This window comes from Natator depressus, chromosome 7 (genome assembly GCF_965152275.1).
Source record: "Natator depressus isolate rNatDep1 chromosome 7, rNatDep2.hap1, whole genome shotgun sequence".
Taxonomy (NCBI): domain Eukaryota; kingdom Metazoa; phylum Chordata; order Testudines; family Cheloniidae; genus Natator; species Natator depressus.
Window position 1 is genome coordinate 119510587 of NC_134240.1, and position 16111 is coordinate 119526697.

The 16111-nt window shown below is 43.3% G+C and overlaps 1 protein-coding gene across 3 annotated transcripts in view; it reads left to right on the plus strand.

Annotated features, from left to right (window-relative positions):
• The window catches only part of NT5C2 (5'-nucleotidase, cytosolic II), a 78279-nt gene extending 62511 nt beyond the window's left edge, over positions 1 to 15768 (plus strand). The window contains exons 8-18 of one of the 3 annotated variants that reach the window (XM_074959429.1): positions 1602 to 1695; positions 2732 to 2785; positions 5059 to 5142; positions 6766 to 6807; positions 7984 to 8091; positions 8484 to 8550; positions 9368 to 9565; positions 11178 to 11229; positions 11607 to 11667; positions 12365 to 12541; positions 13637 to 15768. In XM_074959429.1, the coding sequence (XP_074815530.1) occupies positions 1602 to 1695; positions 2732 to 2785; positions 5059 to 5142; positions 6766 to 6807; positions 7984 to 8091; positions 8484 to 8550; positions 9368 to 9565; positions 11178 to 11229; positions 11607 to 11667; positions 12365 to 12541; positions 13637 to 13879 (1180 nt within the window). In that variant the 3' untranslated portion in view covers positions 13880 to 15768. The remainder of the gene's footprint in view (positions 1 to 1601; positions 1696 to 2731; positions 2786 to 5058; positions 5143 to 6765; positions 6808 to 7983; positions 8092 to 8483; positions 8551 to 9367; positions 9566 to 11177; positions 11230 to 11606; positions 11668 to 12364; positions 12542 to 13636) is intronic. The other 2 variants (XM_074959430.1, XM_074959432.1) reach the window with 2 other exon arrangements.
• Positions 15769 to 16111: the final 343 nt, after the last annotated feature.

Below are 16111 nucleotides of genomic sequence, written 5' to 3' on the forward strand. Positions count from 1 at the left end.
GTGGCCCCCAAACAGCCCTCAGATGTCTGTTTTCAATGCCTACCAGTTAGAACTGTATTTGAGCCAGTAACCTAGAGGCGAAACTCCCAAGGCCAATTACCAGAGCCACTTAGATTTCCCATATAGTAGTTTTAACATTTTCATGGCAAAGAACCTTGCTCACTCAAAAGTGAAATATGCTAATGACATGGGTTTGATTAAAAAAACAGATTCACTTAATGAGAGAATTGTCTAAAATATTAAGTCTGGTTTTAATAACTTTAAAGGATACATTTTCCAAACGTTTACAGTAATTTTTGATTTACTGTTCATAGCAAGCTTTTTGAAGCAGGAAATGTATATGTTTTCTTTTTCCTCCATCATGTACATGCATCAGCACCTGTTATCGTGGGGTTCCTCATGAGTGCTGTGCTGTCAATGCTTTTTGGTTTAGAAAAGGAACATTGAGACATATGGGATGGGGGGAGATAAAAATCAATATTTACATGGGCTTGCAAAGAGGTGCATGTTTAAAATGGTAGGTTACATTTTGAGCTCGCAAACCTGGATGCAGCTGCATGAATGATTCACATGATATGAAGTGATACCAGGTATTACATTCTTGGAAAGTAAAGGTTAAACACATATGCAGTTTTGCCTAGGAACACAGGAATTGCCATTCTGGATCAGATCAGTGGTCCAGCTGGTCCAGTATCCTATCTCTGAAAATGGCCAGTACCCTCTAGTGGACAATTATGGAATAATTTGCCCATAATAGAGTTTCTTCTTAATACGCATCTGTTAATGGAATACGCATCTGTTAATGGTTGGCTTATGCCCAAAAGCATAAGGTTTAATATCCAATATATAGTATAAAATCCTCTTTTGAATCTTACTTATGTAAAATCTTGGCCTTAGTGGTATCTTGTGGTGGTGAGTTCCACAGGATAATTATGCACTGTGATATAAAAAAGCAACATTACCTTTTATCAGTGTTAAATGTGTTGACTTTGAATTTCATTGAATATCTCCTTTTTCTTGGGTTATGAAAGAGGATAGTCAGCAACACTTAATTTACTTTATTACGTTAATCTTTTTGTATACCTGTATCCTGTCCTCTCTTATTTATCACCTGTTTAAACTATAGTCCCAGTCTATCAATCACTCCTGAAATGGAAATATTTCCATGTCCATAATCATTATGTACTTACTATTCCATTAGTGTCAGGAGGGAGAAACTAGAGTCGCAGTCACAAAAACCTGAAATACCACATTACTGGTGCATGGTCCAGAGACGGGAATCTGGTTCCTGAAGTTCTGAATGAATACCATGTTTGGGTAACACACATCTCTAATGCTGCTGTATATACCAAGTCTGTGCAGATAGACTCCATTAACTGGAAACTATTTACAGGGGCATTCTCTCAATCCCAGCACCCATGACGGAATAAAAGAGGAAATTGTGAATACAAATTGGGAATACAAGCTTTGTCTGTCAGATATATTGCGCTATCTTGTCTCCCTGGTTGCTCCTTAATCACAGAGGTCCTGTGGTATATGCACACTTCTTACTGGCTGCTGTTCTTTATCTGACATATCTGATCTCTCTTCTTTCCTCATAGCTGTGAAACAGGGTTTAAAGATGGAGACCTCTTTATGTCGTTCAGGAGTATGTTCCAGGATGTCAGAGATGCTGTTGACTGGGTTCATTACCAGGTGATTGGAACTCCTTGGGATTTTTTATTAGTCATTAATTGAACTACACCTGTCTTTAACTCTTGAAATGGAAGCAGTTAATATGTGACTATATCCCTGTAAAAGAAACCTATTTTGCCATTTAGTGACCAAATATGTGAATGGTGCAGGACTACACCCTTGGGGATAATGATTATCTCTCTCATTACACAAGAGAATCCCTCTGTCCTTCTATCTCATCCAGTTCTCATTTTCCTTACCTATAATTAACAAGCGATGTAAAGATTGCACCATGAACCATATTTGCATTTTATACCATGTATTGAAGTTATGGACTATTAATTTTTGCAGTATTGATTTTATTGTACATCTACTCTAGAGTGTTAATAGCTTTATGCTGCTAGGAAGCTGTTTGTGCTGGATGGAGAATTTCATAAGTTTTGATCCTCTGCTTAGTGCAGGAGGCAACCTGATTTTATATACACAAACATATATACTTATGCTATTTGGGTTTCCTGATCAATAACATTTGTAAATATGGCAGCTGAGTACCTGATTCTGCTCCCTTTACTCCCAGGAAGAGTCCCATAATGAGTAGGATGGAGCACTTTCATATTATTTGATCACATTTTATGCTTCAGGTTGTCGTCTGATTTCTACAAGATTCAGAAGGGAATTTTTCATATAGAGTTTTGCACAATTGACCAGGTGCTTTGTGGTAGGTTTTACCTTCTACTGAAGCTCTAGATCACTGCTGGAGACAGGAGATCAATGGTCTGATCTGGTATGGCAATCTATATTAGTTTCTGTTTCTATCACATTCCTTCCTGAAAGGGTTGAAATGATGTTAAAGTGGATTATTCACCTCTAAAATTACCACCAGAGTAGGGGACTGCATGGCTCACAGGATTTGTGCTTTGTCTCTGAGTCACCCATTCAGATTCATTCCTGGTTTGTATTTTTACAGGGCTTTGACAGTGTGGAAGTTGGAGATAAACTGATGTTTGTAAGATCATTAAGCCCAGCATCTCATGGAGTTCTGTTATTTCTATTTCAGGGAACCCTCAAGGAAAAGACACTTGAGAATCTGGAGAAGTATGTGGTGAAAGATGTAAGTGTGGGGTTACTTTGCTGTGCTGTGGGACATACTGTATTGAGAACACAGGCAGGAAGTGTGGGGAAAGGAGTAAACCTGTTGATTTGTTTTACTGAATTAGAAAACTGGTAAGCCTGGTTTCCATTGTAACAACCAAAGACTAAGTGGAAAGTTCAGATCCGGCCTGGGTCCCAACCCAATAATCCACATGGCTAGGTTTCATCCACACATCTATTGAACAGATTACAAAAGCTAGAGGAGAATTTAACACATGATGGAGGTGAGGATGTTGGTGAGGCACATGCAGACTCCACGGGTGGGGAAGGGGACTGTTCCTTTTACCTGGCTGTTCTGTTAGCACCATAAACCACAGAGATGCAGCTCTGTTGACTCAGCTTCAGAAGAGGCTGAGATCTTTTCCAGACAGAAGTATTGATATAGCCAGCCCCTGAAAGAGGCATGAGAGGGAGGGGAAATTCCAAGAAACCTTCCAATCTCTCAGACTTCCCTCTAAAGTGAGTGCAGTGTCTGTCCTAGGAAAGCCGAAACTGTTCACACCTCCCTGCTTTCGGACTGCCTTTGAAGGAAGTGTGTGAGCTGCAAGTGAGCATTCTGCAGCCAGTCTCCATGAGTAGGCCCCATGTACAGGAACTCCTCGCTTAACGTTGTAGTTCTGTTCCTGAAAAATGCGACTTTAAGCGAAACGATGTTAAGCGAATCCAATTCCCCCATAAGAATTAATGTAAATGGGGGGGTTAGGTTCCAGGGAAATTTTTTTCACCAGACAAAAGACTATATTATGTGTAAAAAGAAAAGGAGTACTTGTGGCACCTTAGAGACTAACCAATTTATTTGAGCATAAGTTTTCGTGAGCTACAGCTCACTTCATCGGATGCATACTGTGGAAAGTGTAGAAGATCTTTTTATATACACACAAAGCATGAAAAAATACCTCCTCCCACCCCACTCTCCTGCTGGTAATAGCTTATCTAAAGTGATCACTCTCCTTACAATGTGTATGATAATCAAGTTCGGCCATTTCCAGCACAAATCCAGGTTTTCTCCCCCCCCCCCCCCCCCAAACCCACTCTCGTGCTGGACCCCACTCTTACGTACACTGCCTTTTTAAGTTAATCAGCAAGCTGAGATGGCAGCTGCTGCAACGAAGCTCCCTCTGTCCTGAGCCCTGTCCTGTGTCTCCCCGCTCTATGGAAGATGGGGTAAGCGGGATGCAGGAGCAGGGGGGAGGGGGACACCCTGACATTAGCCCCCCTCTTTCCCTTCCCCTCCCTCCTCCCCACACAGCAAGCGGGAGGCTCTGGAGAGCAGCTCCAAGGCAGAGGGCAGGAGCAGCACATGGCAATGGGGGGGACGTACAGCTGAACTGCTGGCAATTGGTAGCCTGTTGGGCAGCTGCCGCACAAGGAACTTAGGGGAGCGGGGAGCTGATCGGGGGGCTGCCAGCCCACCCTGGTTCCAAGCCCCCACCAGCTCACTACAACGGGCTGCTCTTCCTGTAAGCTGTGGACAAAGCAGGTGGCTGCCAAACCACATTATAAGGGAGCATTGCACAACTTCAAAAGAGCATGTTCCCTAATTGATTAGCAACGTGACAACAAAACAACGTTAACTGGGACGACTTTAAGTGAGGAGTTCCTGTATAGTAAAAACTTATCTGAATGTCATTTGGTTTAAAGTACTGATACCAGCCAGTCCACATTATGGAGTCATTGCCTGCCTGCAATGTTTCATTTTAAAGTAATTAACCAGTCTAGTTACCTGTCTGCAAGCTGCTTTGGAAACTTCTGTTTTGGGGTAGTTGATCACTTGTAATTTACACATGGCTGAATTAGGATTTATAACTTGTTAATAAAAACAGCTCCAGACTCAAACTCACTCTAACTTTGGTGTTTGAATTATGGCACATCCCTACCTGTAGACTTGGGTGTTCAAACCTTCTACCGAAGGGCTCATCCTGGTTATTTACCAGGAGCCCAAGGGCCACATCCAGTTTGTCTGAAGTGGAGCTGGTAGTGGGTGAGCATGCTACAGTGTGTGAAGTGCCACTGAACTGTTTAATATCATCAAGGGGAGCTCAGGGTCTGTGAGCACCTGTGGACACAGTTAAAGATACCCATTTACATTTCTTCCACTCTTTTCATTTCTGCATGCAAGCATCATTCCTGATGCTGTTGCCAGTTTCAATGTATTGTCTTGCAAGCATGATTTTAATTAAGGCTTGTTTTTCCCAGTGGTAAAGTGTCTGTAATCCTTGCGTGTCATTTTAGGGGAAAATGCCATTACTGCTCCGCCGCATGAATGAGGTTGGAAAGGTGTTTCTTGCCACAAACAGTGACTATAAATACACAGATGTAAGTGCTGCTGAAATACTTGGATTTGCATAGAACTTAATGAAGAAAAATTGGATATTCATTTTCGTACATTTTCTGGTTTCAGTATGACAACTTTGAGTGTATTCTATATAGTTCCTGAGTGAGAGGTAGTGTGATTTAGGGATTAAAACAGAGGACTGGATTTCAAAACTCTTGGGTTTTATTCCAGGCTCTGATACTAATTTAGCGTGACCTGGGGTAAGTCAGTTACCTCATCTGTGTCTCAATCTCTCAGCAGATGAAAAGTGCTAGATAAATGCAATGTATTTTTATTTTTAAAACTAGTAGCCTCCAAAATGCAAAACTTTCCCTATAATCAAACTGTTCTGATGCATACATGAAGGCATCAGACAATCCTGAATCTGTGATCAGGTGATGGTCCAATAACTTTTGAACCATCAAGGCTAGAGGGCTAGAAATTGGTGCTTTATCTGGGTGGAGAGAAGCTGGAAATTACCTCTTTTTAGTGGTGCAAGGCGTTTCTTTAAAGCCCTGGGAAATCGCAATATATCACAGCATTATTATGCATAAAAAGCTTACAGATCATTTTAAAGGTCTCTAAAATATAGATTCATAGATACTAAGGTCAGAAGGGACCATTATGATCATCTAGTCTGACCTCCTGCACCACGCAGGCCACAGAATTTCACCCACCCACTCCTGCGAAAAACCTCTCACCTATGTCTGAGCTATTGAAGTCCTCAAATCGTGATTTAAAGACTTCAAGGAGCAGAGAATTCTCCAGCAAGTGACCCGTGCCCCATGCTACAGAGGCAGGCGAAAAACCTCCAGGGCCTCTTCCAATCTGCCCTGGAGGAAAATTCCTTCCCGACCCCAAATATGGCGATCAGCTAAATCCTGAGCATATGGGCAAGATTCACCAGCCAGACACTACAGAAAATTCTTTCCTGGGTAACTCAGATCCCACCCCATCTAACATCCCATCACAGGCCATTAGGCCTATTTACCATGAATATTTAATTACCCAAAACCATGTTATCCCATCATACCATCTCCTCCATAAACTTATCAAGTTTAATCTTAAAGCCAGATAGATCTTTTGCCCCCACTATTTCCCTTGGAAGGTTATTCCAAAAATTCACTCCTCTGATGGTTAGAAACCTTCATCTAATTTCAAGTCTAAACTTCCTGGTGGCCAGTTTATATCCATTTGTTCTTGTGTCCACATTGGTACTGAGCTTAAATAATTCCTCTCCCTCGCCGGTATTTATCCCTCTGATATATTTATAGAGAGCAATCATATCTCCCCTCAGGCTTCTTTTAGTTAGGCTAAACTAGCCAAGCTCCTTGAGTCTCCTTTCATAAGACAAGTTTTCCATTCCTCAGATCATCCTAGTAGCCCTTCTCTGTAGTGTGCATATTTTGAAGGCAAATCTATTCTTTGATTATAAAAATTACTGTTTTATCTCCAACTGATGTGTTTTATTAATTTTGTTCCCAAATTGTAATAAATCTAATGCCAAAATTGACAGTAAATTGTAAAACTAAAAAAGTTATGTAATCTGAAAAGGTGGAGACTGAAAAGTATGCTGTTATAAACTACACAAATGTATATTTTAAAATCCTAATTTTGTCTTTCAGAAAATTATGACTTATTTGTTTGATTTTCCACATGGACCAAAGGTATGTGACTCTAGGACTGCTGTTTTACTAGAAATTAATGCATGTAATTATCTCTGTGTAGCATAATAGGATTGTAATCCTGGTTCATGGACTGCATGGGGATTAGCAGGTATAATTAAAACACAGTTGCTGTTTAGTTTCCTTATTTACACAGAATCAAATCCAAATATAAGTAGAACATTTAGAGAGCTATTGTTAGCTGTTTTAAAACAAGAATCTTTAATAATAACATATTTCAGAGTAGCAGCCGTGTTAGTCTGTATCCGCAAAAAGAAAAGGAGTACTCGTGGCACCTTAGAGACTAACAAATTTATTTGAGCATAAGCTTTCGTGAGCTACAGCTCACTTCATTGGATGCATCTTCATCCAATGAAGTGAGCTGTAGCTCACGAAAGCTTATGATCAAATAAATTTGTTAGTCTCTAAGGTGCCACAAGTCCTCCTTTTCTTTTTAATAATAACATAATAATGTTGCAGTCAAGATCAGTATGAAACTGACAAAGTTTAGATTCCAATAAGAAATCTTATTGGAGAGCAAAAGGGCTTTGTAAATGGAAAGGAATATCTAGGGCCTAATATTGATCTCACTGGCATGACTAAACTAACTTCAGTCATGTTAGTCCTGATTTACACTGGTATAAGTTAGGGCAGAGGTAGGCCCTGAAATGTTCAAATGTAAAGCAGCTAGGAGCTCCAAACCTTTGTCTGCTTAGTACATTCAGCATAATCGATTACTTCATCAGTCACACAATGCATGGCTCAGCTCCTGTTTCATGGAGTTACTTAATTATTTTCATGTGCCTGTCAACACTGCACCTGGGCTCATGTCACAGTATCAGCCCCAGTCAGATTCCACTGGGGTTTATTTATAATCTGCTTTCCTAAATTTCTCTACAGTGGAATTTCTCTTGGATGTAGTATTTTTCGCTTTCTCCTGGAAACTGTAGCGTTTCTTGGTGATGTTAAATACCTGTCATGTTGGACCCAGAGGTGGCTGCATTTCTGCAGTGTATGGAGTGATTCCTCGATATATAGTTTATGAAAGCGTTCTGGGATCCTTCAGGATGAAAGGTGCAATAAATATAGCAGCTTGTATCCTAAAGCGTATCAGTGATTTGAGAAGAAGAGGCTGAAGGCAACGGACGCTTTTATGGTTCTTGTTTCTTCCTTTCCTAGCCGGGAAGCTCTCATCAGCCATGGCAGTCCTACTTTGACCTAATCCTAGTGGATGCACGAAAACCCCTATTTTTTGGAGAAGGCACAGTATTGCGACAAGTGGACACTGTAAGTACTGCATACAGAGCACACTTACCCACGTGGTTTCTTTAGGCAGCTTGGAACAGGAACTGGACCTTTTCTAGACTGGACTCTGCATTGAAATTCATGGAAGGCATTGGGCTGGAGTTTGTTTTTAGTTACACCCGGTCAGCCTCATTGCTGTCAGAGATGTGTGTCTCACGGGCAAACCTGAGTCCTTCCTAGCTAAATTAGAATACAGCAAACTGTGTATTGAGAAGAGTGAAACACAAAACCCCTCCATGTGAGTGAAAGCTGCCTCCAGTCTCCCAGGGAGAGACAGGGGTCCAAGAGAAGGAAGAATTAGGAAGAACCGGACAGAAAAGATCCACCACACCAGTTGCCCGTCACTAAAGTGATTTATTTCCTCTTCTGTACAGGTTACTGGCAAGTTGAAGATTGGTACCTACACAGGGCCTCTGCAGCATGGCATCGTCTATTCAGGCGGTAAAGCGAGAACAATCTCATGTATATTGTATAATGAGCATAAACAGAGATTTAGCTTCTCAGCCTACTGGCATAATCTGGGGTTGTCAGGTTAATCTCTGGTAGTGTTTCTGATAGGCAAGCCCTTCGGTGTAACCTGCTGGACCTGCTCATCATCCAGTATTGTGCAAGGATTTTAAAGGGCATGGGAGAGCTCTGGCTGCTTTAGCACACTTGGGACTCAGCTGTTTTCATACTGCAATGCCATGTTCAGCCACTTGCCAGGTGCCCCCAGAATCCTCTGCCCAGTTTGCATGTTGCTTCAAAGGAAGGGCAATGGGAATGAGGGTGATGGCTTACACAGCTCTTCTGACACATGAAAAGGATCTGGCTCATTCACTTCAGGGGAAGATAAGAACCAGCACTGACCACCCTAGATACTGCCCACAGCCTGGGAACCACAGCACTGAGTACTTTGTGAAGGCATTCCTGTAGTGCAAATAGCTGCAAGTGCTTGGCTACTGTTGTGATGTGCTAATATGGAGCAGACTGGGGCTTTGGGGAGACCCCAAAGGATGCTGCTTTCTGGGCCAGTGGAGATAATACACTTGGCAAAGATGGTTTCTGGGAAGAGATGGCCAACTTGCTGTGTCTGTAGCCCACAGCTCCCTGTGTCTTGGCTGTCAGTGTATGCTCTGTGAGTAGCTGCAATTACTGGACACTTGTGTTTTTGTACTGCAGTGACAGGCATGTGCCTGAGTTGTGAGCTTCTGAAATGTGAGAAATCTTTCCCTTCATTTCACAATTGCTGACCCATCCTGTTTTCATTCCCTCTCAGGTTCCTCGGATACTATCTGTGACCTGCTGGGGGCTAAGGGCAAAGACATTTTGTACATTGGAGACCACATCTTTGGAGACATCCTAAAGTCCAAGAAACGTCAGGGCTGGAGGACCTTCCTGGTGATTCCCGAACTAGCCCAGGAGCTGCATGTCTGGACTGACAAAAGCTGTACGAAACTAGGCAACCACTGGCCAGGTTTTGCTGTCACTTCACTTGTGCAGCAACATTGACCTCACTGCGGCTGGTCTATTGTAACTGAGGGGAGATTTTAGCTCTATTTCTCAAGATTGCATTGTTTGTATGTTGTCGAGGGGAAAAGCTGGGGCAGGGTTTAGAGGGGCTCTATGACAGTATGCATCTGCCTTTGTTTCTTTTTTTCCTGAGATCTTCCCCTTGCTTTTGGCATCTGTGTTAGGGGCTGATGCAGTCCTGTTACCCAAGGGAAAGGATTGGACTACTTGCTCAGCCTCTCAGACCACAGTCCTGGCTGTTGCTGACACTGGCATCTCTTTGCGAGGATGGATCTAGGCCTTTTGCACTTGGGCACAGTGGAGGGGAATTAAATTTCCAGTTGCATTATGTATTAAAATGAGCTCTACATGGCATGGATAGAAGTTGTGATCTGATGGGCTAAAGTGTTCCAAACCCATGTAATTTTTTCTCATAAGCCACACCTCTTTCACTGACTGGATCAGTATGTCCCTGAAGTGACCAAATGGTCACTTTTCAAAAACCTTGTTAGAAAATGGTTTGTTATTCATTAAAAAGTATGTTAGCAGATTATGTTCTTCTTATCATGGTGTTTGATCTCCTGACACTGTCCCTCTCTGGAGGAAGTTCCAGTTAATTAAGAGGGAGGGCTGCTTTCTCAGCTCACCCCCTCACGCCACTACTCTCCCCCTTCTCTTCCTCCATTGGCATCTCTGTCAAAGTGGTGCCTGAATCCCATCCTGAGCCTCAAGCACAGATCTCTGCTGTCACTGGGCTAGCTCCTTTGCTGGTGAGGTGCTTGCAGGGCAGAAGCAATGAGGATCTCGTTTGTTGTGTTTAATCGTGTAGCTGCAGAGTAACAGTGGAACAGCAGTGCTCTAAAAAGCTTAGAAACTTATTGTGTACTTATCCATGATGTAAAGTTGCAGGGCAGATGAGGACAAGGAAGGCAGGGGATCGGGGAGGTGTGAGGTCAGAGCAGGGGGAAGTCTGAGGTGAAAGCAGCTCCCATGTTTAATCCCTAGGATAAGCAAAGATCCCATTCTCCCATGGGTGGAACACAGCAGCTCAGCAGTATTATAGAGGAACTAGCGTAGCATTAGTCGCAGTATTGGACTAGCGGGGTCCCCATGCTGCTCTCCTTACACCTCAATTTATTTGGGACCCAGCTTCGTTCCATTCAGCTGCAGACAGCAGCAGGACTCACAACACAGAACAGAACTGCCTTCAGTGTAGAACCATTTCAATGGCCCTGTCCTGCAGCCCTGCTCAGACAGATTGCCCCGTTGATGTCAAAGGAATTACTTATATAAAACCTGCAGGTGTGGGCCCTAAAGCAGCAGGGATCAGTCCCAGAAAGCAAGTCCTGAGCCCTGCCAGGCCTGCACGGTGTGCATTCAACTCTTTATCTGAACCATCTACATTAGACACCTGTTTCTCGCCATGTCAGCCCGACCAATTGCGCACTCTGCTTTATTTTCCATTCCTGGCCACAGCTGCCTCCTATGAGAAGAGCTGGAAATGTGATGCTTTTGCTTTTGGCACTTTCAGGTTTAGCCCTCTGACCCTCTTTCTTCTCTTTTATGGAATTGTTCAGCCCTTTTTGAAGAGCTGCAGAGTCTGGACATTTTCTTGGCGGAGCTGTACAAGTGAGTATTCCAACATTCGTATAATAATTTCCTACCCCACATAGCAGCTGTCATTTGAAGATCTTAATGCACTTTTGTAAATATTAGATAATGAATCCCAGCAAGTCCCCTCTAAGTTAGGTAAGCAGTATCCTCTTTTTACACATGGGGAAACTGAGGCACACAATGGTTATGACTTGCTCAAGATCACACAATGAGTCTGTGGCACAGCCAGGAGTTGATCTCAGGAGTCCTGACTCCTAATAATCCTGGGTTCTACCCACAAAGCTAGCCTTCTTTCCTCTATAGACCATACTTCCTAACTAAAAAATACCCTAAACCACCTAGTTTCCTAAATGTTTTCAAACAACGTTGTGTAATTTTTCTTCTATAACCAGGCATTTGGACAGTAGCAGCAATGAACGGCCTGACATCAGTTCCATCCAGAAACGTATTAAGGTATCAGTTATAAAAACACCTTTTCACACTGTATACTGGGATCACTTCCCTCAGCACTAAAATGCAGCCACCTTTGGGGTGAAATGCAGCAGCATTACACAATAACTTTCATAGGCAGGGAAGTATATCATGTTCAACTGAAATTAAAAAGGAGCTTTAGGTAGACAGAAGGTTGTTACCCCACTTGGAATTTGGCCAGGTCATTGGGGTAGCACCTGCACTGTTAGGGAGAATGCCCTGGTCAAGACCTTGGTTTTATGCCTGATCTAAGAAGCATAGTGCCCCTTGGTACCATTCTGGGGCACTGATTCCATATTGACTCAGATGGGCTGCCTGTTGGCTGTCTGTCACCACCTCCTACAGCATTCTTGGTGTTCCCTGGAAGTTTCCCATCTACTGATCAGGCAAACCCTGTTCAGATGACATCACAGCCTGGTGGGATGGCTGCAGCTATGATGAAATGTCATTGATTCCAGTACAGCTTTCCCCTCCATTAGATGTGAATATGGATGCTGTGGGGTCTCGCTGTTAGAACACACACAGCCTGTTAAGTGCCCCTCTGTTCTGAGACCCCTGCAGAAACTGAGCAGCCCAGGAACTCTGAATGTCCCAGTTACGTGACGATCTTTTCCCAGTCTCTCTGCTGGAGTTTGCGTTGCTCTCTGGCCAGAGCACTGAATCTGCCTTTTGCTTGTAGAAAGTGACTCACGACATGGACATGTGCTATGGGATGATGGGAAGCCTGTTCCGTAGTGGCTCACGACAGACCCTCTTTGCCAGCCAGGTGATGCGTTATGCAGATCTCTATGCAGCATCTTTCATCAACCTCCTGTACTATCCGTTCAGCTACCTCTTCAGAGCCGCCCACGTACTGGTGAGTTGTAACCCACTGAGAATCCAGCAGCAGTCCTGACAGGCAAATGCCATCAGAACTGTCTAGTGTGTGGTGTTGGCAGAACCAGATAAACACTATTAAGGACTTGGGGACATCACTACTGTAGTGCAGAAGAGATAGGAAACTCAAATTCTCATATTATGGCTTGGAGGCACTTAAGCTTGTTATGGAGGTGTCTGAGCTCTTTAGTGGAGGGTGATCGACTCCTGCTTGTTAGGATGGCATTGGCCACCCCGAAAGCTGTCCACCTTCCCAGCCAGAGACAGTAATGTGGGCTGCTCAGTGGGGATAGAGGAATTATAAAAGAAAAATACTGGTGCTTAGAATAAAGGACCTGGGGATCATCCTCAGAATCACATGTAGAGCAGCATAGAGTTGGGGATGCATGCAGTGATGCGACAAGACGTACAGAGGGATAACACTGGATCTAGTTACCAGTTTTGCTGTTCTCCACACTGGCTTTCCTAGGGGAGAGTACCATAGGCTGTAATTAGGCTAATTATTGGCCCTCAGTATTGATGTTGTTGATGATATTAATGTCAATGTCATGGGCTTGTGCTGTCTTATGAAAGATAACGGGACAATTTGTTCTGAATGGATAGCATGAAAAGTCACTGGTCTTCATCTGTAAGGCGCTAAGTGGTTCAGAGAGTAGTGAAAACGATTTCACTAGGTTCAGGTTTCAGAGTAGCAGCCGTGTTAGTCTGTATTCGCAAAAAGAAAAGGAGGACTTGTGGCACCTTAGAGACTAACCCATTTGGTTATAAACTGGTTAGTCTCTAAGGTGCGACTAGTCCTCCTTTCCTTTTCACTAGGTTCCGTTTCAGCCCAAAGCCCTCGTGCATACCTGTGTTTTAGTATTAGTTCTGCAATGCTGCAGGCATACACAGCATGGTGGGGCCTGCTTTCTGGTCACAATCCCAAGGGTACAGCATATTTAACAAACTTCAGGTGCTTGTTTTTCATTAGTATTTGCATATATTGGAGAAATAATGAGAGCATCTGCATGGCTGATCACAGCATTCCTCCTGGGACAATAAGACAGGTCCACTCCTCTCTGTTGTTTTTGTATAGATGCCACATGAATCGACGGTGGAGCACATTCATGTGGACATCAATGAAAAGGAGTCACCTCTGGCCACCCGCAACCGCACCTCAGTGGATTTCAAAGATTCCGACTACAAACGGCATCAACTGACCCGGTCAGTCAGTGAAATTAAACCACCTAACCTCTTCCCCCAGACTCCTCAGGAAATCACACATTGCCATGATGAGGATGATGATGAAGAGGAGGAGGAGGAGGAGGAAGAGGAATAGGAAGGAAAAATGGAAGCCTCTCTGAAGACAAAACATCATTGCGGCAGTGATCAGCGGGAGTGGATTCCCTTGTTTGGTTCCAGGGGGAATGGGCGTGATTCTTTCAAAGGCACATTTTGAAAGTTTCCAAAAACTTTTTAAAATTAACACTAATCAGGAGGTGCCCCTTGTTTTTAATTTTGCGAATCTGCTCTTTGCAGACAGTTTGAAATGCCAATGGATTCTGCACTACAGGAGATTCTAACAGTGCATTCAGACTGGACTTCACACAAGTGTTATCTACAATGCCTCCCCTGTTACATATTCGGGATGCTGCATGTTTCCCCCTTTTTCTTCCTATGGGTGCAATTCATTTGGTTTTCATTGAACAGTGTCTTATGAACGGTTTGGAATTTGTACAGTCTCCACAGAGAAGGAAGGATGCAATGGGCCCAGTAGCAGACAAAATGGTCTGACAGGAATCCTCCTATTGCGAGTTGTACCACTCTTCTTAACTCTCAGCTTTTTTGGATATAAATTCTCCCCCTACTAAATACTGTATTGTATCCAGGGAAACGTTATGGCTTCCAGCATTGAATTTACCCTCTGCTAAGCACAAGTTTCCCCTTATAAGCTGTTTAATGTTCTAAATTACTCTGGCAATATCTGATTTCACTGGGATTCTGGTACTTACTAGCATTCAGTAGTTTTGGGTTTGTCAGAAAGTCTGTTGTCTTCCCCTTGGTGGATAAAGACTTAATTCTTTCATCACTGACATGTAGTGCATGATTTCTGCTACATTTATAAAACACGCTCTCATCTATCCCCCATCCGGCTGTTTTTTCAACAAGTAGTATTAGCACAGGAGCTGGAAATCATATCTGTACATTGTATGTGAGTTATTTTTTCCCCCTAATTTCTGTTATCTTTTTCTCTGCTTAGCTTTAGGAAAGGAAAGCGTCAAAGTATCCCAAAGATATAAAAGCCAAACAGCCTCTGGAGTGGAAGTGTGTGCTTGGGCTGCCCATTCTAGCTTGAACTTGGCCCACACTATAGAATCATAGGACCGGAAGGGACCTCGAGAGGGCATCTAGTCCAGTCCCTTGCACTCATGGCAGGACTAAGTATTATCTAGCCCATCCCTGACCGGTGGTGTCTGTATGATCGTGTGTGTGTGTGTGTGTGTGTGTATGTATAAATATATGATCATATAATGCAGGGCTAGTCCAACTGTGTGACCCATACAATTCCACAATACAGCTTGCAGCTGCCCCATCTTTCACATGGAGCTGTAGCACATAGAAACTACAGGTCCCAGCATGAAAGAGATCTGGTTCAAGATAGCTGTAGTCTCCAGGAACCTGTGCTGGAAGTTGTTGGTACCTCTGTTTCAGAAATGAATATGATGCAGTCTGCTTCATTTGTCCTGCAAACAGTTCTCAGTGTCCTGTCTGTGCCCTTTGGGCCTCCACCTGGTGTTAACTTAAACACAGATCCCTCCTATGTTACCATTCCCTGTAAGGTGTGGTGTGCGGTACAGCTGTGTTAACCGTGCATTGCCATTTACTACCTGTCATGGGTGTGGTGTAGCTTATTCCAAACTGCCATTCATTTGTGAAAGGTACAGAACAGGGGGCCTGATTTTAAAGAATTAGACCTTTTGGTTCAATCTCATAACTGCATTTGATCTTACGCCAGTGTAACATACAGTGAAAAACAAATCAGCAGGAGGTGCTGGTATGGATGGCCTACAAGTCAATAAACCATGATGGTTCTAGTATTCTTGGCCTATCACGTTGTTTATGCATCACTGCTGGAAGGTGTCCTTGTCGCATCACAGCTGAATGGGGTGAAGGGGAGAGACTTTGCTAGGTACAGAGTTGGCAAGCCAGGAAACCATCAGAGAGTTTGGATTTTCAGGAGGAGATGTCCAGCGCTTTTGTCACTAAGTTTTAAGGAGGGCAGTATCCAGCCTCCTCCTGAAAGGGACTCAGAAGAAGTGTTCAGGGAAAGAAGATGGCAACTTGATTGATTAAAGGGCCCCAAAGAGGTGGGAAATGAGTTTTGGTTTCATTATATTTTTTCAGACCCTAGGGTGTAAGCCAGTAGCAAGTCCTTGCATACAAAGGGGATGGATTCTGGGCTCATCCACCATTGCACCTGTGCATAAATCAGCTATCCTATACGGGGCACACCATTCAGAACAAGAATGAAAATCAACACTAAGCCATTGCATTCAGTAATGGAGATGTG